At 47.1% G+C, this 22042-nt stretch overlaps 9 protein-coding genes across 9 annotated transcripts; 3 read left to right on the forward strand and 6 right to left on the reverse strand.

Annotated features, from left to right (window-relative positions):
* Positions 1–74: 74 nt before the first annotated feature.
* On the reverse strand, positions 75–1211 carry PEX2_036950 (maleylacetate reductase; the record flags this gene model as incomplete). The annotated part of the gene is made up of 2 exons (XM_016740970.1): positions 75–622; positions 686–1211. 2 exons carry the CDS (start codon positions 1209–1211, stop codon positions 75–77), a joined length of 1074 nt encoding a protein of 357 aa, XP_016593731.1.
* Positions 1212–1857: 646 nt separating this feature from the next.
* On the reverse strand, positions 1858–3441 carry PEX2_036960 (putative FAD-dependent oxygenase; the record flags this gene model as incomplete). Its single annotated transcript, XM_016740971.1, has 2 exons — positions 1858–3096; positions 3169–3441. 2 exons carry the CDS (start codon positions 3439–3441, stop codon positions 1858–1860), a joined length of 1512 nt encoding a protein of 503 aa, XP_016593732.1.
* Positions 3442–4845: 1404 nt separating this feature from the next.
* Positions 4846–6360, forward strand: PEX2_036970 (uncharacterized protein; the record flags this gene model as incomplete). Its single annotated transcript, XM_016740972.1, has 6 exons — positions 4846–4911; positions 5094–5221; positions 5286–5385; positions 5444–5585; positions 5640–5848; positions 5911–6360. 6 exons carry the CDS (start codon positions 4846–4848, stop codon positions 6358–6360), a joined length of 1095 nt encoding a protein of 364 aa, XP_016593733.1.
* A 688-nt stretch (positions 6361–7048) lies between these two features.
* PEX2_036980 (bromodomain-containing protein) lies at positions 7049–8363 on the forward strand (the record flags this gene model as incomplete). Its single annotated transcript, XM_016740973.1, has 2 exons — positions 7049–7237; positions 7293–8363. 2 exons carry the CDS (start codon positions 7049–7051, stop codon positions 8361–8363), a joined length of 1260 nt encoding a protein of 419 aa, XP_016593734.1.
* A 335-nt stretch (positions 8364–8698) lies between these two features.
* Positions 8699–10001, reverse strand: PEX2_036990 (WD40 repeat domain-containing protein; the record flags this gene model as incomplete). The annotated part of the gene is made up of 2 exons (XM_016740974.1): positions 8699–9560; positions 9643–10001. 2 exons carry the CDS (start codon positions 9999–10001, stop codon positions 8699–8701), a joined length of 1221 nt encoding a protein of 406 aa, XP_016593735.1.
* A 412-nt stretch (positions 10002–10413) lies between these two features.
* On the reverse strand, positions 10414–11904 carry PEX2_037000 (glycoside hydrolase family 7 protein; the record flags this gene model as incomplete). The annotated part of the gene is made up of 3 exons (XM_016740975.1): positions 10414–11178; positions 11240–11623; positions 11689–11904. 3 exons carry the CDS (start codon positions 11902–11904, stop codon positions 10414–10416), a joined length of 1365 nt encoding a protein of 454 aa, XP_016593736.1.
* Positions 11905–15709: 3805 nt separating this feature from the next.
* On the reverse strand, positions 15710–17919 carry PEX2_037010 (aromatic amino acid ammonia-lyase; the record flags this gene model as incomplete). The annotated part of the gene is made up of 3 exons (XM_016740976.1): positions 15710–17559; positions 17623–17729; positions 17789–17919. 3 exons carry the CDS (start codon positions 17917–17919, stop codon positions 15710–15712), a joined length of 2088 nt encoding a protein of 695 aa, XP_016593737.1.
* A 1478-nt stretch (positions 17920–19397) lies between these two features.
* PEX2_037020 (uncharacterized protein) lies at positions 19398–20484 on the reverse strand (the record flags this gene model as incomplete). The annotated part of the gene is made up of 2 exons (XM_016740977.1): positions 19398–19759; positions 19923–20484. The coding sequence occupies 2 exons, from the start codon at positions 20482–20484 to the stop codon at positions 19398–19400; spliced, it is 924 nt and encodes a 307-aa protein (XP_016593738.1).
* Positions 20485–20743: 259 nt separating this feature from the next.
* On the forward strand, positions 20744–21317 carry PEX2_037030 (uncharacterized protein; the record flags this gene model as incomplete). Its single annotated transcript, XM_016740978.1, has 3 exons — positions 20744–20764; positions 20925–20996; positions 21048–21317. The coding sequence occupies 3 exons, from the start codon at positions 20744–20746 to the stop codon at positions 21315–21317; spliced, it is 363 nt and encodes a 120-aa protein (XP_016593739.1).
* Between the last annotated feature and the right edge of the window lie 725 nt (positions 21318–22042).

The following is a 22042-nucleotide window of genomic DNA, read 5'->3' on the forward strand; positions in this document are numbered from 1 at the left end:
ATGTACTCAAATTATTCCAGAGTCACAGGGCTATTTACACATTTCATCATGTCGACGTAAAAAGCAAACTATATCTACAAGTTCGCCTGTGCTAGCTCTCCCGCCCAAACCCTGCGAAGCAATTCGCGGATCGGCGCGCGTTCAATCGGGCGAGGATTCCAGTAAGCATTGGATAGCGCAATATCAGCCGCTTTATCGATGTCTTCTTCCTTCATGCCGAAATCCTTCACGCCGCGCTTAACCTTAAGCTTAGTCAAGAGAACGTTCAACCCGTGAATCGCGTCACCATTGCTATCCGGCAGGGCATCGGCCAACTGCTTCATAGCCTCAGGGATGCTAGGTGCATTGTAGGAGATGGCATGTGGAAGGACAGCGGTGTGAGTATCGGCATGGGGAAGATTGAAGCTGCCGCCAAGTGTGTGGCACAGCTTGTGGTGAATGGACATTCCCACGCTACCCAGACATGTTCCGCAGAGCCAAGCACCATATAAGGCCTTGGACCGTGCGGATTGAGAAGACGGGTTCTCGACAATCTCGGGAAGGGAGGACGCAAGTGCCCGTATGCCCTCAAGCGCCATCATGTTGATGATCGGGTTAGTGTTACGCGCGTAAAGAGCCTCGACTATCCAGGAACGCATTAGACTCGTGTATAGAAAGTTAATGCAGATTAATCAGGTATATTTACCAGCATGCGCAATGGCATTGACACCACTAGTGGCACTCATAGCCGCCGGCAAGGTCATCGTGAGGTCCACATCGTAAATAACCGTGCCGGGCAAGATTTTGGGGTCCGAGCGAGTCTTCTTCAATCCATCGGCAGTCTCGCCTAGGATTGGGGTCATTTCACTGCCAGCATATGTAGTCGGAATACAGATATGCGGTAGTCCAGTGCGAATGCTGATCGCCTTGCCGAGACCGATAGTGCTCCCGCCTCCAATAGAAATGACCGAGTCGGCTTCCTGGTCCTTCGCATACTCTACAGCCTTGTCTGTGACATTCGTGGGAGTATGCATAGTGGCCTCGCTGAAGATACCAGCGATCTGACCTTTGAGTACCCCCTTAACGGTCTCAGCGTGGCTGACCTGCTGGGGTGTCGAGAGCACTAGCGGCGCCTTCACTTGCAAACGTGAGATCTCATCAGGGAGCTTTTGCAACGTACCACTGCCGAAGACGACACGGCCAGGGTTGGGATTGTACTCGAAGGTATCCATTTTATGTTTGAATCATCTGAGAGCAAGGCTTACCATCTTATAGTCCGTACCCCACACCCCACCGTATTCAATGAACATTATTATGCCCTTCCGTGGGGCAGCGGGGTTTTATCGGCAGTTGTAATTTGGCGATTCTCCGAGCCATTGCAGGCTGGCGGTTCTTGATATTCAATGGCAGGTTTGGATATTCTTTAGGTACGCTCAAATGCTCTCGTGTGGCCGTAGATGTTCCAATCATACCGAGGGATCTCCGGAACACGGAAATACTCATCCGTTTACGGGTGGACTCGTGCCTAGGCGACCGGATATGAATTTCCCCAAACTGCCGAGTGGGGCTTTTTTATATTAACTGGGCGCTAGGGGTTTGAATTTCGGCCCGGGCTCAGGCCCAGTATAGTAATATATTACATTGATGTACGGAGAGTTTGTGTGGGACTCAGATGAGTCCTGACTTAGCGATACATAGTGCATCAGGCATACACACAGCCCTGGAAATCAGTGTCTAGCCCTAGAGCCCCATAGTAGTAAATAGATGAATTTATTTACAAATCATTCAAACAATCATAGCTCAACGTACTTGTTGTACGCACATGTGCTGGCAACAAGTTGTTATACGTAAAAATCTTCAAGTCCCTGTTCAACTCATCTATGCGATGGGTGCGTAGAAGCTAAACTTGCCAGTCGGGTCGTACTTCTTCTTCAAGGCCAGCAGACGCTGTGTGCTGTCACCGTACAGCTGCTTCGTTGTCTCATCTCCGTGGGCATAGTTGACATATGCGCGAATGTCCTCACGGCCACTGGCTTCGAAGAGGACGTTGCGGAGCTGTTGACCCAAAGCAGCACCCTCGTCCGCAACTGCTGCATCGCCGGGCAAGTAGTTGATGAGCGGAGCGGCAAGGATATTCTCGCTGCGGAAGGGGAAAGCACTCGAGCTGCTAGGGATCGCGTGCACGCCTCCGAAGGAGTAACCCTCGAACATGAGGATTGAGTTGTTGTAGGCAGAGGATCCTCTAATGGCAGGTGCGTAGATGTCCCATGCCTTCTTCTGGGCGGCAACGTCGTATGATTGGAGATAGATGGGATAGCGGGGGTTAGCGAACCCGGCATTTTGGCATGGCGGGGAGTCGAGGGCAATGCCCGTCCATCCAGCGAGGTCCTTGTAGGTGCCTGCCTGGGGTACAACAGAAAGCGGTCCGAGATCGTGGAAAGGCTTGGTGTAAATCGAGTCAACGGCCTTCACTCCCTCCTGGATGATGTAGAAAACGATGACGGGGTTGGTAGCGTCAAGATCGGGGATGTTCATCCAGTACGACCAGTTGATGAGATCCGCGGGCTGAGTGCCATTCTTCAGAAGATATTCGTTGGCAACCTCGTAGGCAGCCTCGACTTTATCACCACTCAAAGTGATCGTCTCGATAGCCCAATCACTGTGCACGATGTCATATATCTTGCTGGTGAGAGAAGTCACAATACCGAAGTTGTGACCAGCACCCTTCATCGCCCACCAGAGGTCGGAATTTTTGTTAATTGTCTTCAAGGTACCGTTGGCGAGAACAACCTTCATCGAAACGAATTGGTCAGAGACGAGTCCGTGGTGGCCTTGGAGCCATCCATGTCCACCGCCAAGGGCCGGTCCGAGAAGACTGACACATTCACAGGTTCCAGTAACTGTCTGCTTTCCTGCGGCCCAGAGCTGGTCGGTGACCACCTTGGACATAGTTCCCCCACCCATAGTGGCTGTCTTGCCATCCTTGGCAATTTTAACGCTACTCAGCTGGCTCAAAGAGATTCCAACGCCGTAGTCCATCTTACCCAGCGAAACCAGGGCTCCGTGGACACCATTGTACGTGAGGAAGGGCAGATCCTTCTTGTTGGCGAATTTAACCTAAACCAACGTCACAATTAGTATCTGCCATTGCGTGTTTGAAATAAATATAGAAAACACCGAATAACCTACCGTCTCAACAACGTCGTTCTCATTGCCGGGCACGACAACGATGTTAACCTTAGGTTCTGCTAGGGCAGACCACCGCGTTGTGACCTGCGTGAACCCGCTCGATCCCGGAGAATAGATCTTGGCAGTGCTCGAAAGCTTCTTTCCAAACGCCTCGAAGTCAGCATCGCCTCGTGGGGAAATGCCTCCCTCGATACCGCTAGGGAAAGCCAAAGAGGCCGCAGAAAAGGCCCAGGCCGCAACGGCCGTGATAATCTCCAACTTGAGACGATACATTACTCAAAAAGGATGATGCCCTAAGTTTGTAAAGACAAAAAAAAAAGCAAAAACCAAGTGCCCCTTGCGTTCGATCGTCAGAGGATGTCTGAAAAAAGTGGGTATGCTATGCTACACCTCGGTACAGAGTAGGAATCCTTGTCAGTTGTGCGGTACTCTAACTATTTATTACATCTTGTTTACGGCAATTGTAAAACTACCCTAGAGTTAGTTCGGTTAGATTGTTTCTCTTTTTTTTAAATAGCGTATTACAGAGTATTGTTCTTGAAAAAGCCTCAATGGCATACAACATAGTTATCGTCTACTTCGTACTTCGTACACCGCCCCGATTCCATAGCACGGCCCTAAGTTGTACAACATATCCATTTGGTTGTCAATCTCCCTATGTTCCTTAATTAAACTCCCTGGTCGTCTACCTATGCCTTAATTTTTCTCCCAGATGAGAGTTGCTAGACTCTCCCCTATGCCACACTAATGCAGGGGCTGGACTATCTAGGTATGTTACATCCGGCTGCCTAAATAGCAGCCCTAACACCTACAACATATGTTGTAAGCGCAACCATCCGCCCCGAACAATTAAGTTCCACTCTGGTGTTCAAATGGAACGTGCTTCTCTGGATCTTGGTTGGACATGGATACAGGTTTGGCCCCAACTGTGTGGGGATGCATCCATCGCGTCTTGGAAAGGTTCCACTATCATCTCGCTACTGGGCATCTCCAGTTATGTGTCTTAGATTTCACTTTGGATTTAATTTGCGCGGAATGCCACTTAGTGTTTCCGTACTCCGTATTCCGTATAAAGAAATTTCAATTTGTTTTTAGATTAAGTTAATTTCTTAATCAGGACAAGCACGTTTCCTCTCAAAATACCCTGATATGCGTGGCAAGTGTCCCCCCTGTCTGCCATGTGGGAGCTAGCTATGCAGCACAGTACCGGTAAACTGTATCCGATCGACGAAGAGATCGACGAAACGGGTACGGAGTACGGAGTATAATTGCCGGAAACTAAGATATAGCCAGCTGAAGAACCACGGTTAGCACGTGGACATCCATGGATACAGAAACCCTGACTAATTTGAATAAAACTCTATCATCAATTTGGTGCCCCATGTGGCTTCCAAAAATCATTGGATTCCCGTGGACGGAACGAACCAGGCCTTGTCTAAGGTTTGTGTAATACAAAATAAACCTTGAAAATTGTATGCCACCCGCTATCGTACCAGTATATTCGGTCCCCCCGGTGTATTTGACACATTCTAGGGTTCATACTCCGTAATCTTTAATCGAATGAAAGATTCGGGCTAGTACAGGGGAGATAGTCTGATAGTCGGCCCTTCTTGACCTTTTCCATTCGCATGCGTAAATCTTCGCTGCGCTAACTCGGACCCACGCTATTCTTCACAAATGTCGACCGTCATGGCATTTGGCTTGGAGGCACGAGATGCAGCGTCGGATGCCCACAAAGCCACAGTGGAATTATGGACCTTATATTCAATTGGCCTTGCCGTGACAATTCTTAGAACATATGCTCGGTGCAGAGCCGGTGGATGGAGGAATTTACGACTCGACGATTATCTTATATGGGTTGCAATTGTGATTATTCCAATTGATCATATGTCGTCCTACTGGTTGCTGATTTACAATCTATACAGATACTCTATACTGCACAGGCGTCGCTTGCACATAGTGTGGGCAATGTTTCCGGTGGTCTCGCCAACAACGGCATGACAGCCGCCCAGCGAGAAGCACTATTGCCCAGCAACCCAGCCTACAGAGCCAGGTACGTCTCCCGAAATTATCAACCGAAGAGCAAATTTGAATTCGATCACCAACCATTAAATTAGAGTTATTGGCTCCAAGATTCAAATTGCGGGCTGGACTACTTATTCCGCATTGATTAATTCACTCAAATTGTCCATGCTGGCATTCTACGTTCGACTAATGGTATTGATCTCTATAATTTCCAACGATGTTTCGCAACGAGTAACTGATACCAAAACAGGATGGCCTTGGTCGGCGTTATCACATTCCCATTTATGTTGGATTTGGCCTTGTCATTGGGAGCTTCCTCGCCAGTGTCATCACAATATTTGCGGCATGTCGACCATTCCACAAAAATTGGCAGATCAATCCAGACCCCGGCAGTCAGACTCCCATCTTGTCCCTAGCAACTCAATATCTGCTAACTATGCCTCTAGCCGTGTGCCAACCAGCCATTTCCACACCGGTCATCGGAGTAACCTTCGCCGCAAACCTCATTACCGATCCATACCTCATATTCATCCCAATTCCAATGCTTTGGAAATCGAGTCTGAAGCCCTTGAAAAAGGTCGCAGCCACTATTGTGCTCAGTTCGGGTGTCTTCATTCTTGTCTGTGCTACTATTAAGAGTGTTTTCCTCCTAGTGGTGAGCTTCAATATATTCACATTGCCCCCGGCTTGTCTAATTTCATTCGTCGTTTTCTATAGGATCCCGAAGATGGCGCACAACTCGCTAACGAATGGGGCACCCGCGAAACATTCGTCGCGGTCGTTACAACCAATCTTCCCATGATCTTTCACCTCTTCCGAATTTGGCTCAACAAAATTTTTGGCAGCCAATTTCAGTCATCTCAGAAGACACATAAATCGCCCTCGGCTGGTTTCCGGAGTATTGGTGGTGGGGGTGCCTATGCCAGTCGGAAGGGTCACGGTCCTGCGAGTACGGATCCTATGACCATTGGCATGTCATTTACCGAGAGTGAGGAACGGATGATGGAAGATGTCAAGATGCAGAACTTGAAGACATATGAGGGACCTACGTCTGGCAACCCGTCTTCGGGTGCTATCGTGGTCTCCAATCAGATTGATATCACCCATGAGACTCGAACCACTCCACAGAGTGAACAACCTGTGAAAAATGTATCTTCGGCATGGTAACGTCGGGGTTTTTTTTTAGAGGCGTCAAGGTTTTAGAGGCATTTTGGTTTTAAAGGTATTCAACTAAATTTAATAATTATATTTCAATTTCAATTTCAAACTAACACTGGCTTATCTCTCTATTACGCATGTTGTAGATTCCTAGACCAAAACAGACCCATTGAGTAGATACACAAATGAAGCCATATTTCCTCTGATCATAGTGGACCTTGAATGCGATTGACGTTACCCCACAAGGAACTTTCAATAATCCAATTTCGATTATCGACAATGCTAAAGGTGAGGGTCGTCCAAATGGGATATCACTGGGGCCGGTAGATCTCTCGCTCCACTCGTCTCCTCTCTTCTTCTTCTATCTGCCGTCCGTGCGCTCCCTATACTTCCCAGGTGAATGGTTTTCTCTTCCCCCTTCTAGTCTTCAGTTTCTTCTCTAGTAAAATCAAACATACAGTGTATCTCAAATTCTTCCAAGGAAGCATTTAGTGTTTATATAAGCAGAAACAAGGGCGGGCCGGTGAGCATTGACCACCGGGTCCTACAGTGAATAGACCTCTGACCTCGGATTCTACTTAACTCAGTATTTCCATCATTAAAGAAGGAAGACTATAATCATTTCGGAGAGCCTCAGGGTCACCTACGCTGGTTTGCATATTACCCATCGCAAGCCCTGGTTCGCTAGCACACACAAATGGACAAAACAGAGTCGCAATCATTTCCAGCTGACAGCGGGCCAAATCTTCTCATTGCGAAGCGCACGGCTTGTGAAGCGCCGAGTATCGCCCCCGATTCCAAAAGGACAAGACGCTTTCACGATGGGTTGACAGAGGCGGATGTTCAAACGCCAGCTCTAACCTGGAGACCTCCTTTCCCAGAGAAGGTATGCCAAGACCTCTAAATGTCAAGAGACTAAAGACCTTCTAACTATTCTAAAGCCTGCAGTTTTGGAAGAACGAAATGGCGAGATCGAGTTCCGAGTTGTCAACAACGATGGCTCCAGAGAAAGTACGATTGTCCTCACAGGTCTTAAATGTATATTTCAAAGGCAACTTCCGGAAATGCCTAAGGATTATATCGCACGTCTCGTCTACGATCGCACTCATTTATCGATCGCTATCGTCAAAATGCCTCTAGAGGTCATTGGCGGTATATCATTTCGAGAATTCCGAGATCGTAAATTTGCCGAAATCGTGTTTTGTGCAGTTTCGTCTGATCAACAGGTGAAAGGATACGGAGCGCATCTTATGGCCCATCTCAAGGATTATATTAGAGCCACTTCTCCTGTGATGCATTTTCTGACATATGCCGATAATCATGCCATCGGGTATTTTCAAAAGCAAGGTTTTACTAAAGAGATCACTCTCGACAATTCTATCTGGAAGGGGTGTATTAAGGATTACGAAGGAGGGACACTTATGCAATGCTCCATGGTTGCCCGAATACGGTATCTTGAAGTCGGCCGAATGCTCCTCAAGCAGAAAGAATCCGTTCTAGTCAAAATCCGCACCTTGAGCAAAAGTCATATCATCCATCTACCGCCACAGCAATGGGCTAACGCTAGCGACGGCGTCGTGACTCCAATCGATCCACTCTCTATCCCTGCCATCCGGGCAACTGGTTGGTCTCCAGCCATGGACGAGTTGGCACGAGAATCATACCACGGATCTCGTTTCAGGGGTCCTCATTTCAACGAACTACGACGTTTTCTGAATGAAATTCAAAACCACAAACAAGCATGGCCCTTCCTCAATCCAGTCAACAAAGACGAAGTCCCGGATTATTACAATTCCATTGCATTCCCAATGGATATGTCGACCATAGAAGAAAGATTGGAGCGTTATGATTCTCCGAAAGACTTTGTCGACGATCTCAAGTTGATTTTCAGTAACTGTCAGCAGTATAATGACGCCACAACGGTGTACGCTAAGTGTGCGGTCAGGCTGGAGAAGTACATGTGGAAACTCATCAAGGATATTCCAGAGTGGTCTGACTTGCTTGAGGAATGATTCATAATACTGTGGTCTTTGGAGTTGGATGTGTTGCTAAATGAAGTGAGGTTTTTGTATGAGTGGAGTCGGTATCGGACGATTGGGTTTGAGATATGCCATTTTTGGCTCATGCGGCTTTGGCGTTTGAAAACAACCTATGGACCTTGAACAACCTAGAGTAAAGTAAGGGGGAAACAATACAGAATAAATTATCTCGAAATGGGGATAGAGATATTTTCCCTCGAATTGGTTCTTAGAAACCCTAACACCAACGCTATGTACACTTTTTTCTTATTTTCGGACTGAACAATTGATCTGCAGATGTGGGTATCAGATAATGGGGTATTTGGACATTAGTCCAGGTCATGGAAGGCCATGACATGCTGTCCACCACTGCGGTCCTTGCCCTTGGACTTCTTGCGCTTCTTTCGGTCCTTCGGATCCTCGCGACGTTCCGCATCGCTGTCATCCGAATCTTTATCGTCATCACTATCATCCATCATGTCTTCATCGCCAGATCCATCAACATTGTCCTCAGCCTCGTGCCACACCTTGACAGTCTGACCACCACCAGAGACCATACGGCCCTCCACGTCAAAGCCTAAGCCCACAACGCCATCAATCTCATCGTGCACAACCTCAGAGACAACTTGGTTGGGTCCGATGCGCACGAATTTCACCTTTCCGCTTGAGAGACCTGCAGCCACCACCTTGCCCAAGTAGTCAGGCCCAACTGCCATTGTCTCGATGGAATCTCCGCCATCGGTATTGCGGTCGACGTAGATCCGCTCGTCCTGGTCATCCCACGCACCCTTCTCCCAGAGAGTGATGATACCGCTGGCTCCACCAACGATAAGCTTTTCGCCCCGACTGGTTCCGCTGGACGGCAAACCACCCATGAAGACGGAGCTGACCAATTCTTCTTCCTGGTTCTCGCTGCGAACCAGAACGCCCCTCCGGAGATCCGTCACAGCCAGAGTTGTTCCACCAGTGGTAACCCACTGCTTACTAAAGCCCGACGTGCTAGTCTCGGAAGCCGGCAGAGGGGTAAGAGAGGAGATATAGTCATCGTGGGGGTGGTGCGACTGCTCCGGCCGTGCGGATACCTTGGAGTAGGGAATACGGAGATCGTAGAGGTGCAGAGCGCTTGAGTCGGTACCGAGGAGAAGAGTTTGAGGAGAGAGGGCGTGAATCATGGTTGGCGCATCAACAGCGCTATATAACATCAAGAAACGATCGGTCAGCCAAATGCAAAGGTCTGGATTGCAACACTTGATATGCGGGAGAGTTCCTTTACCCGTTCTTCTCAAGAGGAATCACAATCTTGTTTTGCACCTGACCAGTCTCGGTGCTTGCAGCCTTCACCATACCGTCTGTACCAGCCGAGTAAAGTGTCTTGCCATCCGTACCGAACCCTAGAGTGCGGCAGCTACCCTTGTGTCGCCGAGTTCTCCACATTGTGTCAATGTGGCCCTTTCCAGTGCGGGCCGACGAATTCGGTGCGGCATCTTCATCATCCTCTCCTTCCAAGGAAGGCAGTCGGAAGGTCTGGACGTGGCCCGAGGCCAGACCGACAGAGACTACGGGCTCCTCGGGGTGGATAGCCTGAGCGAACAGGTCCGAGGAAAGCGGGAGCGTGCAGACCGTGTCAAACATGGTTGCGAATTGCGACTGGAATAGCAGAAAATTTAAAGGCTTCTAGTGAGCCTAGTAAAAATCCGAATTCGTTTGAATTGAATCAAGAGAATCAATCGCAAAAAGCTGGAGCTTGAGAGCTGGCCGTTTTTTTCTGCCGGGCCGAGAATATCCCCGACCGCCTTCTTTACTTGTTTGAGTTCAAATTGGCAAATGACATCAATTCAATTTATTAACCAAACTGGTTCTAGGAAATGAAAAGACAAATAAAATCAAGAATACAGACAATTGTCAAAGAAAGGAAGCTTATATACTATTCACCATTTTCTTCCAACTTGGGCATTTGCTACCACTGGCTCAAGACTTTATGCAGCACGGAGACCCCGCATTCCAGTGTAGCCAAGTTCAGAAAGTACCTGTCACTTTGACTCCTTTAAGAAGCGTAGGTAGAGCCAATGGGGCCGACCTTGATGTTGGAGTAGGTCACCTTGGCCGAGCCCGACTCGTTCTCAACGGTCGTTGGGTCACCAGAGGAGGTGGCGCAAGTGCCGCGAGGAACACCAGGCTTAGAGGCAGAGGCATCAGTGGGGTAGGCCTCGCCGTCCAACCAGAGCATGTTTGAATAGTGGTCATCCCACAAGCTCATGACCAGAACCATTCCCTGGTCCAAACCCTCGCCCATGGTAGCCAGACCACCCTTCTGGGCGAAGACATCCTCGTCGCCGAAGGCTTTCTTCTGGGCAGTGCAGAAGTCGGTGGTGATCGAGTTTCCGGTGACACCGCTGATGTCCGAGGCAGAGTTAGCAATAACCTTTCCGTCCTGCACGTAGATACGCTTGATCTCGCTGAGGGTGCCGGAGTCGGTGCCGTCGCTAGTGATGAACTGAGTGACCACGGTCATCTTGGACTTGGTGTCAACGGTCTTGCCGGGGCCGAAGAAGGTCTCGTTACCCATGCGGAACGAGTTGAAGTCGCATCCATCGGGATCGCAGGTTCCTGCGTAGCGGGTGGAGGAGTAAGTTCCGCCACACTTGTCACCCTCACACATGGTCTGTTCGGGGCTCTCGCAAGGGTGAGGCGTGTAAGCACTGGAAATGCTGTTGGCTTCCCAGATATCCATCTCAGGGCAGCAAGATCCGTGACCGCCAACACCAGCGTTCTTGTCGTTCTTGGAAGGCACCCAGCCGTCCACGTTGGCCTGTATCGCGCATTGGTCATTTTGCTCACAACCTGTTGAATTGACCGGTATAAAAACTCACCTGACCGTTGATGAACTTCAGATCACGAGGGCACTGGGAATCACAGTAGCCAGTTCCGTACTTGGCACCTGCCTTGTTGCCATCGTACTTGGCCAAGCCACCATCGGAATCCATGGAGACGAAGTACAGGGCTCCATTGAGTCCGCAGGGCAGCTGGGAGGTATCCACATCGACTGTGAACTCCTTGTTCTTCAGCTTGAACATCTGGTAGGTACTTTCGTCCTCCATCAGGAACAGACGAGAGCCAATGTTGGCGCCAGTGACGAAGCTCAAAGTAAGGGCATTGCCATCAGTGGTCGCACCGTAGGTGCCAGCGTAGTCGGCGCCGTCCAGGGCACAGTTTGTGGCGCAAGTCTTGTCATCGGGGCAGAGAGTCGCATCCCACTATTATTGAAAAAAAAAAATTCAATCAACATGGACGCTCATCTTCGCAGTTCGGGATTCCTTACCTCGTTGCCAGTGTAGCAGTTGGTGGAGCCATCGACAGAGTGAAGCCAACGCCAGTTAGCATCAACGACAACAGAACCCTTCTGCTCAGTGCAACTGCCCTTGGCAGTACACTTTTGCCAGGTCAAAGAGGGATGGGTCTCGGGTTTTAATGTGCCAGCCTGCTGGGCGTGGGCTGCCGCCGCCAGGGCGGAGAAAAGGAGTGCGCGTTGATACATTGCTGATGAATGAGAAGGTCGGTTTGCAATGTTATCTTGTTATCTTGTTGTCTGGCCTGCAGTTGATGAACAGAAATAATCTCGGGGTGGGAATAGATATTTATATATCTTTTCTCTCCGCAGGATTGCTCCAAGTCCTTGCCATAAGCAAGCCTTGACCAGGGTCCTTTCTACATAGCACGGCCGGTGTGACGGACCGTGAGGCCGTGGCCAAATTAGTATGGATAGAGAGTCCACAAACATCAAACCAGTGTCAACTTCCATACTGGGCGACCTCCGGTATCATAGATACATCGATTTGAGAGTGGAGCCGGGGCCCGAATCAGGAAGGGAATGATCATCGCCGGATGACTGCGGTGAGATGTCCCATCAAGACCCTGACTAATATTGGAGTGGATAAACATGGATTGATCGTTTCAACATCCGTGAATACGGAGAATCCCCCGATCCAGTTCTGTCGATTGCTGTATAAGATTTGGGGAGCTCAAAGGCGCAAGGAGCAATGACTACAAGTGAAGACGCTTTGAGGTATCGGTACTGAGCATAAATTTGGCTATACTAATCTATGCTCAACAGAATAAAAGATCATGAGACACTTTGTGGGATTGAAAAGGGTTGAAGCCTGCCAAGAGCGCCGCTAGATGGAATGGGCGCCACGGCGCTCCCGAGGTCCTCCACTGACATCAAACCGCAGAAAGGCTTTTTTTAGGCGTCGGATAATGTGGGATCATCTGCAGGGCGTTAAGCTCGGACAAGAAAGATTGTTAAGATTGTTCTGCAGACCCTTCGGACATAAAGCGTTTCAGTCCGAAACCATACTATTGTGAACGGATAAAAGAATGCCCAGTTATCCAACAGTAATGATTGGATAGTATGAATCATTATTAATATCCCCCTGGTTCATGCATATTTGCTATTTAATCTTTAGCGTTGGAACAATTATCCGTCTCGTTGTTGAAACCGAGGATCTATCTATACATCCTGGTCGCCCTCTCAAAGGCTACCATCTAGTGTAAACTCATCCTCTGCATAAATCATGACTGCTCTTGTCTTTTCTTGAGCATTTCCAGTCCGTAAAAAGACGTATACCAAGCACAATATGTTGTAGATCAACAGCGCGATGGTCTTGACTTGTGGAGACGTGGCACCTGATATTGGACGGATTGCCCAACCCGGAGCATCGGAAGTAAAGAAGATAAGATGAAGGACACATGCTGGGTCTTGGCTATCATTGTGGATCGCATTGCGGGGTTCACCAATAGTACCGACAGCACTCCAACGAGAAACACTAGACAGCGGTAGTACGGAAAAGCCAGTGTTTCAAGATTATGTTCCCGAGTACGCCGCGGCCTGCCTGGTGGGTCGAAAGTCCAAAAGGCAGCGCGTAAACAATCTTGCTTTAACGTGACCTCTTGGGCAAAACATTGGTGACTGGAAGGGATATAATTTTACCGAACGGCGGAAAAAAAGTGCAGAGTGATCCACGTGCATCCTGGGAGTTGCATGTAGTACCTGGCTACAGCCCTGGAATCCCCTAACTTCAAATATATATATTTGTCGGTTGTCATGCTACCTCACCTTAGCTACCTTGTTGATCCAGGGTTCTATACGGAGAATTCCGAGTAATATATCAAGGTTACATCTATCCAATTTTTTCCCATCCCGCAGGTTCCACGAAGCGCAAATGGCCAGATTTGACACGGTAATTTGCTTTCAATATAGGAGCCAAGCGTTTATCTATGCTTCAATGGAGCCCAAACAAAGTGCTCCCTCTATGAGTAGACAAATTTCCCCGGATATAGTTATACGTCGGGCAATTTGCCAATCATTGAGCGTAGGGATTGACTCGGACGGCCAAATATGCAAAAGAATGCATGGATCTTCCAGGATGACTAGTATGTCGATCGTTTCCTGTTGTGATAACTGTCTCCAGGGTTGGGTTGAATAGATTCGATTCTCGGGTTACTTTAGGCTGAACACATTTAGACCTACCTAAGTAAGTAGCATTATTGCTGATATTGACGCGGAGCAATGCCCGGCGCTACCGATGGGAAAAATGCTACAATTTTGAGGATATGTCCTAAGTAATTTGATGACCTACCTAGTCATGCATAATCTCTCACATGGAGCTATTGGGTAGAGAAATCAAGGAAAGGGGCAATCAAACGGTTCAAAAAGAGTTCACTCTATATGTAAAGAGGGGGAGGGAAAGATTTATTATTCTAACATGAGACTGAGTTCCGTTTGGGGTATATTGCTAGGATATATAGATGGAGGGGAAAAAATAAAAAATAAATTCTCCGATGGGGGGATTCGAACCCCCGTTAGTGCTGTGAAAGAGCACAGTGATAACCCCTACACTACATCGGAGTGTTATGAGATTTGCAGCAATCCAGAGATACTTACCCCATGTTCTTTTATTAGCCTTCCAAGATTCTTTTTGCTCAACTACATGTATGTAGTTGAGCTTCAATAGATAATCATTTATTCCGTTAGAATACACAATCCAATTTTTTTTACAGGGTGTGAGTAGTAATATGGGTGACATTCTAGTCCAAAAGACTAAACGGTTGATATTTAACCATTGAGTGCGAAGAACATTGTTTGGATACAATACCACCAAGTGTCAATGTTCTCGGGGTGGCACTCGATTAATCTAAATATGAAATTTATACAAGGGAATTTGGTATACAAGGGAAGCTGGTATATAATCGAGGGCTTCTGCGCGTAATGACGAGAGCTCTCGTCCCTTTGATCACACCTACACGAGCATATATATATATATATATCTGACCTATAGTTTGACAAAGGCCGACGTGGAGGTCGCGTAATGATTGGTTATGCACTATTTCGCCGTGATTTGATGCCAATTTCCTGTACCTGCGGTTAACATTATGTCCGGCCTTCCTTGCATCTCTCTGTAGTTTGGATGAGATATAACTTCCAGGAGTCGCTCTCCCCGGCCGTCATCATGCTATTCAAGAGATCAGAGTCCGGGAGCGAAGAGCGGTATGCATGGAACACATAAAGACGGCCTCCTCGGGCTTATAGACCTTTTTGTTATCCCTTTTAATATTCAATGTTTGTTAATAAGTATTTTAATGTGGAAGTTTCTCCGAAATCAAAGGGCGCTCTAGGCTATGATTTGGGATGGTTCTTCGGGAGTGAAAGCACGAGATCTTGATTTAATATATATCTTCCATCCTTTCTCTACGGATGCAGCGAAATTTACCTTCTGAATCGAAGTAAATCATAATTCAAGTCTTGGTTTTCGATTGGGGCCCTTCGTCCCGATCTACAACACTTTTTTATCTTCCCTCGGTGACCGCATTTGATTGAATCAGCTGAGGGGTAAGAATACATAGGCACTCTACATACCTCAATGTGTGCATTTGCAGCATCTCGTGATGCATAGTTTCATAATTTAGCGCGTTCTTGATCTTGTGCAGGATATGAAATGATCTACCGTAGATCTTACCCCCTTCGAGGTACCTGCTGAAGAAACATCGACATAAAGTTTTGTATGAAGGCAGCATAGATGGTTACACATGTGCACCCTTGGCTCATGCTATGCTATGCAACATGTCCAATTTCAAATGAATGTACAGATGGACACACAGTCTTCAAGAAACTTCATGAGAGAGAAAATATTTGTTCTAAAGCCTGCCGGATATAGGCTCCGGCCCCAAATGATATTTGAGTGATAAAAGATAGCTCCTAAATTCTGACCTGATTCTTCAAATGAGCGCCTGTGATCCTCTGAAAGAGAAGCGATACGCTTTATCTTCTGCGTCTGTGATTGCAACTAAAATGCCATCTTGGTTGCCCTCTGTAGTGGTTCTATCGATCTTCCATCACGAATGGCGGTATAGATTGCTGAAACTCTCGTGCCAATTGTCTTATTATCCTTTGCATCTTCGTCATCTCCGGGATCGTCCACAAGGCCTTGATGCAGTGGAACATGCAGAGTTTGACGCACCCAGAGATAAAGTTCCTTCGTCGATACGGCCAAGTATTGAGGAGTCGATTGTTTAATGAGGAATCGGTAGCGAGTTTCCTCATGCGCCTTCTTCAAAAGAGATGCAACCCTAGCCCTCCATCTTGGAAATAATTTCAGTGAATCGAAAGACAAGGATGATTCGGAAATTGTTAGCTGATCGATGGACCAATGGGCTGAGTCCGCTGCAACTTTCTCGCACCGGGTCTCAATCGTATCGGAGTCATTATGCGCATCCCATGATTCAGTGATAGCGACCCACAACTTATCAAAACTGGGGGTCCCCCCAGCAAGCCATACTTCTTGGTAGAGGGCGCGGAGAGATACCTTTGCAGTGGCCAAGAAGTCTAGAGTCATGGCTCGTAGATCGAGTGCTTGGCACATAACGTAGAGATGAGCTGCACACATCATGGTCACAATGTCGACACCTTCCTTTGCATATCGACATGCGATCAGAGCCAGCGAGTTGACTGACTGGTTGTTTAAGTCCGCAACATGCACATGACTTACAACGGAATTGCTCAGAAATGCTAGTTCAGAGAAGTAGGCCGTCATATTGATGTCGATACCCTTGCACGTAAACGAGGTATTGGGATCATCGAAACAGAGATTAGGCGGCAATCCTTTGTTGAGATTGGGATTGATAATTTCCTGGCACTGTGAGACAAGAAGCCTACCAATCATCACTAGTGCTGTTTTGGCCTTTTCCATGGCGCTCGTAACAGACGCAGCTTGGAAATTCCCACCATGATGGAAACGATCTCCTGCTACATCGATCAGTGGGTTATCGGTTGTTGAGTTTAACTCAATGGTGATCTGCCGATTGGCCAATAAGAGATCTTCGGTCACAGGCCCAAGCCACTGGGGTGCGGTACGCAAAGCGTATCGATCTTGAGCAAGACCTTGCCTATGAACGTGCGTCCTTTCAGCTAACATGGTTTCAGCCAAAAACCCGCGAATATTGCGGGCCACTTCTATCTGCCCCAGGTGTGGCCGACACTGCGAGACAAAGTCATCATAATTGTCGACTGATCCTAGAAGTGCCTCTGTAGCCATTGCGGTGAGGACCTGGGTCAAAACAGTGATGTTGTTGACATCATGTAACGTGAGCGCCGCAGCCGCAGCACTCGGTGAAGTTCCATTCATGACGCCGAGGCCTTCCTTTGCCCTCAAAGTCAGAGGTGTGATATTGGCTCGACGCAGCGCATTTGCAGCTGACATCACCTCAACCTCTTTTCCTATTTCCCCATTGCTGGGGCCTTTCTGTCCCACCTGCACAAAGATGTCGGGGTTACCCTCAACCAATCCACCAAGATAGGCAAGAGGTGTTAGATCCCCAGAGGCCGAAATACTACCTCGAGCAGGAATGAGCGGGGTAATGCCCATATTGAGGGCCTGGATCAAGAGCTCGATAACCTCCATTCTGACAGCAGAATGCCCCCGAAGCAGGGAGTTGCATCGTAGGAGCATTGCACCGCGCACAAACTCTCGCGGCAGGGCGTGGTGATTAGCGTCGTGGGGCATAGTGTACGAACTATTCCAATTCTCAGGCAGTGAGGTTAGTATGCCTGCTTGGTGATGCTGCAGGAAGGCTTTCTGGAGCAAATCAAGTTTTCTCGTGCGTGTGTTTGCATTGCCACCACAACCAGTATTCACCCCTTCAATGCATGTAATCAATCAGCAACTGCCTGATAAACAGAATTGAATTCTCTCCCACGTACCGTAGATAATCTCTCCGTTATTCAAATGCATGTCCAATGTGGCAATACTTTCCTGGACACGCGTCACAATGGGATCGGACTGCAGAATGGAAGCATCCACTGAGAACCTAAGAGGGTGCCATGGGGATCAGGAACTAGATACTCTCAAGATCTTTTGGTAATTTACCTTGCCACGGCAACAATATGGGCCATCTGCAATGATTCCGGCTCTCCATCCAAGGTCACCACGCTAGTGCTGCTGCTATTCTCATTGAGAATTTCCCAAGCCCTGCGAACTTCATCGAGGTGAGTTGGCATGATTGTCATATCTTCCAAAAAGGAACTAGATTTTCAAAGATAGCTGTGAGAGAAACAGGGAAGCCAGCTACAACAAGATAGGTTGTTATAGAATCTGTCCTAAACCTCGACCAAAGCATGATTCTTATACTTTTTCTACACTCATATAAAATAGCATTGTGACGCATATCCAAATTCCCCATTCAAATTATTCTGTCTCAAAAAAAGCCTTTGCAGGTGCATATCTATAGGCGCTGCAATCCGTTCCATGCAATTATCAACTGTATCACACGATTATGCCAAAGTCCTGGAAAGGAAAGTGAGATTCTAGGTTATGGATGCATTAGATTCTCCCTGTAAGGTTGTGAAGTCGACATAGACAAATAAGAGATAGTCAGAAATACTAGGCCTGAACTAAACTTTCCCAACAACAATCTCCAATCACTATTCTGCTCCAACATGACGCCGGATGATCTTTATATCGATGTTCTCATTGTCGGCGCGGGCCATGCAGGTTGTGTATCCTCTGTATAACTAGTGAGATTAGTACCCCCCGTTAACAATTTCTCTTTGTAGTCCGCATACATATTTGTGACATGTGACTCTGTTTCGGTGGAATTTGCCAGCTATATCCCTAGAGCTCGATAACAGCCTGTCGGCTTAAGGAAATACTAGAGAGGAAGACCTAGCAAGACAAATTATGTGGGCGAATTACATCGCATCTATCTGTGGTTCAGAATGATATTCGCGTTAGGGTGAAATATGAGTACTACATCGATAGCATAAGGATAATAAATAAATTAGGAGACACCAATCCCATAACACTCCGATGTAGTGTAGGGGTTATCACTGTGCTCTTTCACAGCACTAACGGGGGTTCGAATCCCCCCATCGGAGAACTTCTTTTTTTTCTATTTGGTTTTTTTTCCATGAGCTATTTTTGATACCCATGTATTTACATTCCGCATTACATACAGTCAATGATAATATCGAGCTCGGCATGAGCAAGTAAATGGCTATGATACCTTCAATTGGAGGCATCTTGTTTTCTTGCTTCAATACTAAATAATTCAACCACATAGGAAACGACGCTCCAGAAGAGGGAACCAATTGAAGGTTATATCAAAAAAACCAGCCGATAAACTACAGAGCTAGATGTGCTAGATGTACGGCCATTGCTGACGATGATCTTACAAATAAACAATAAAATCATTACAAGATTTGGTATTTTGCTAACAAAAAGATATGCTTCAAACACATATTCACCGGTTCATGGCTCTGGTGTAGCTTGCATTGTAGGTATCTGCCGCCAATTGAAAGATCAGCGAGCTTGCCATAAACATGGTTGCGGCACTCGGGAAAACAGTGGATATCAAATTGACAGAAAAGAAATGGGCATAGATCACTTGGCAAAATCTCAGGGAAGGGGATCAGGACCGTGATGCAGTCAAGATTTGTCAGTCTTGTTCACTCAGGAGTTCATACGGTATGGACTCCTATCACGACAGGCCCATGAAACTGAAGTACCAGGTCGGCTCGCCGTGTCTGATGCGGCAAGTTGTGTCATAGGCATGTCTTGGGATGCCAAGAGCCCAGTACTCGGAATTCTCGTCTGGATGATTCTGCATGCAGTCCAAACAGAGACCATCAAAGTAGCTCTCAACCTGCCTTCGTGCGTGCTCCACCACGCGTTTCCACGGGCGAGAGCATGCGCCACATCTCTGTACTGACCCCATCTTGACCTCGCTGAAGTTTTCCAGTCTATCAAGAATATCACGAACACAATTCTTGTGTATGTCGCTGTCCAGCGGCTTGACACCGATTATATGCAATTCTCTCATGTAGGAGAAAACGTTTTGCGCTGCACAGCCACAGCGAGCATGATCGATAGTCACATTCACATCTTCGAAAAGTAATCTTTGGAGGATCGTTCTGAGGCGTCCCCTAGCTGCATTTAGTTGCTCTTTTTGCGTGTTAGATATATTTGGGGTTGCAGCCATAAGGGATGAGTGGTCGTGACTTACGTATGATGATGGGGGGCATATGCATCGGCTCAAACGACGGTGAGTCTGTCGGAGCCATTTCTGTGATTTGACCTATGGTGGTGTAAACGAGGTTTTTTGAAATTTGCTGGAATGCTTTTGCATTATCAAAGAAATGGCAAGGAAATAGTAACTGGCGGTTGATGTCCCAATCTTCCCATAGGTCGGGTTGTTTCTCAATCCATTTGATCCAGCACGTAAACCAGCCGATCAGCTTCTTGGGATCCAGTAGGTACTTGTTGCAGGCCTTTATTATGTACCAGACATCTGCAATAGAGACAGACTCTGGCTTGGTGTCGACTCCATGAATCGACCCCAATATCACCTCCATGCCTTTGATCGAGTCGCCTCTGAGAGTGGGATTGTGGTTTCCAGATCTTTCCCATCGGGATAAAAACGTTCTCTTAAAGAATTCACTGCTTGCAATCAATTTTGAGCGGTCAACGTGAAATAAGGCTGTCTTCGTTTTGTGGTCGTCGTTATCACTCGGGTCTTCAATGATAGTGAGCGTCACATCACTCGGGCTTGCGAACACGAAGTCCATGTTGATTGTGAGAGTTGAGGGACAAATAACGAGTAGATTTGAGATTGTTTGAAGGCAGAGTCTCAAAATAAGAAGAGATGACGGTTGAAGCAGGATGGAGGAGAAGAGATGATGTCGAAGAGGGAAAGATCTGAGGTAAGGAAGGAGCTGCTCAGAGCATCTCAGCCATTTTTCTCCTCCCAACTACTTCCCTCTTCTGCTTTGCTCTTCATCCTCTCTTCCATCAGGAAAGAACTCTGAAACTAAAAGACATTACAAAATGTCTCTCCCTGATCCTCTGGTAGACAGTCATAACTGTCCCGTCTTTTTGAGAGGCTGTAACGCATACAGAGAGTATCTTCTCAAGACTGAGGCCCGGGAGCTCAAGCTCCCGCCTTACACGACCGCAAGTCTTGTGGAAAATAATCAGCTTCGGAGAATTTTGCTAATTGCGTCAACAGAACCCCGCTGGCCAAGCAATTGTGTACCATGGCGAGGTCTTTTGCCGGGTACCGAGCTGTACGCATAAGCATGTCAGTGTATCTATACTAAGGCTCTTCGAGTTGGTTATTGATTGAATGCAGATCGCCATCTCAGCCACCAACAATCTCCGTCAACATCTCATTAAACATGGCTTACAACTCGCGACGAATGTCGCAGGCCGATTAACACAGGCTAAGAAAGATGCTGCTATAAAGTGGTACAACTCCCTGTTTAAGGCCGAAGAGAATGATGGTCACGAGGACAGCGATGAAAATGGCGATGAAAACGGCGACGTGGATCGTGTTGTGAAGGACGACGATGAGGAATATGCTGAGGACGATGACGATGACTATGATGAGGACGATGATTGAGAATGATCGGAAAAATACTGCGGCACACTAAATTTCTCGTCTCGGCAGATGTTGCCTTTTTTTACATCTTATTGAAAATTGCCGCACATGCACTAAGCTTACAAGTCATTTTACCATCAAACTCAGTGGATGAATCATTTAATACCACATGTAATTGATATAGGTCGTGAGACCCTGACCTCGGGAACATATATATTATTAGGCTTCGCGGGCTGATAGGAGAGTCGTGCAGTAAATCTTAGATGTTATAGTTATAGTACGTAAAATACCACATATTTTGATATAAAGGGCATGGTAATGTTCTTGTGGTGCTCTAAACAATCTGAGACATTTCAAATTCCCTGATAGTCTTGCCAACAGTAGTCTCGATTCTATTGAAACATAAGACACAAGCGTGAGAACGGCTTTTTGCGCCTGCCGATCTTTCATGTTCATCTTCTAAACATGCAGATGATGAATATGGCTAACTGCATAAAGAAAGCCATTGAAAGAACCACCGTTAAATTTGTTGCCAGCTTGATTCTAAATGTGTTACAATAATCAACATTAGCACCCTATAGTCTGAATATTGGCTTATGTTAGATGAATAGAGCATCAAGGTCGTTTACTTGCATGCTAGAAGATTCACATCCTAAAATGTATACATAGAAACCAGTGTGATAATAATGCTTTTGTTGTTTGCTGTCTCATAATACACTTACTCCTTTCACTACGATCGAAGGGAT

This window comes from Penicillium expansum, assembly GCF_000769745.1.
Source record: "Penicillium expansum strain MD-8 chromosome Unknown contig111, whole genome shotgun sequence".
In the NCBI taxonomy this organism is placed as follows: domain Eukaryota; kingdom Fungi; phylum Ascomycota; class Eurotiomycetes; order Eurotiales; family Aspergillaceae; genus Penicillium; species Penicillium expansum.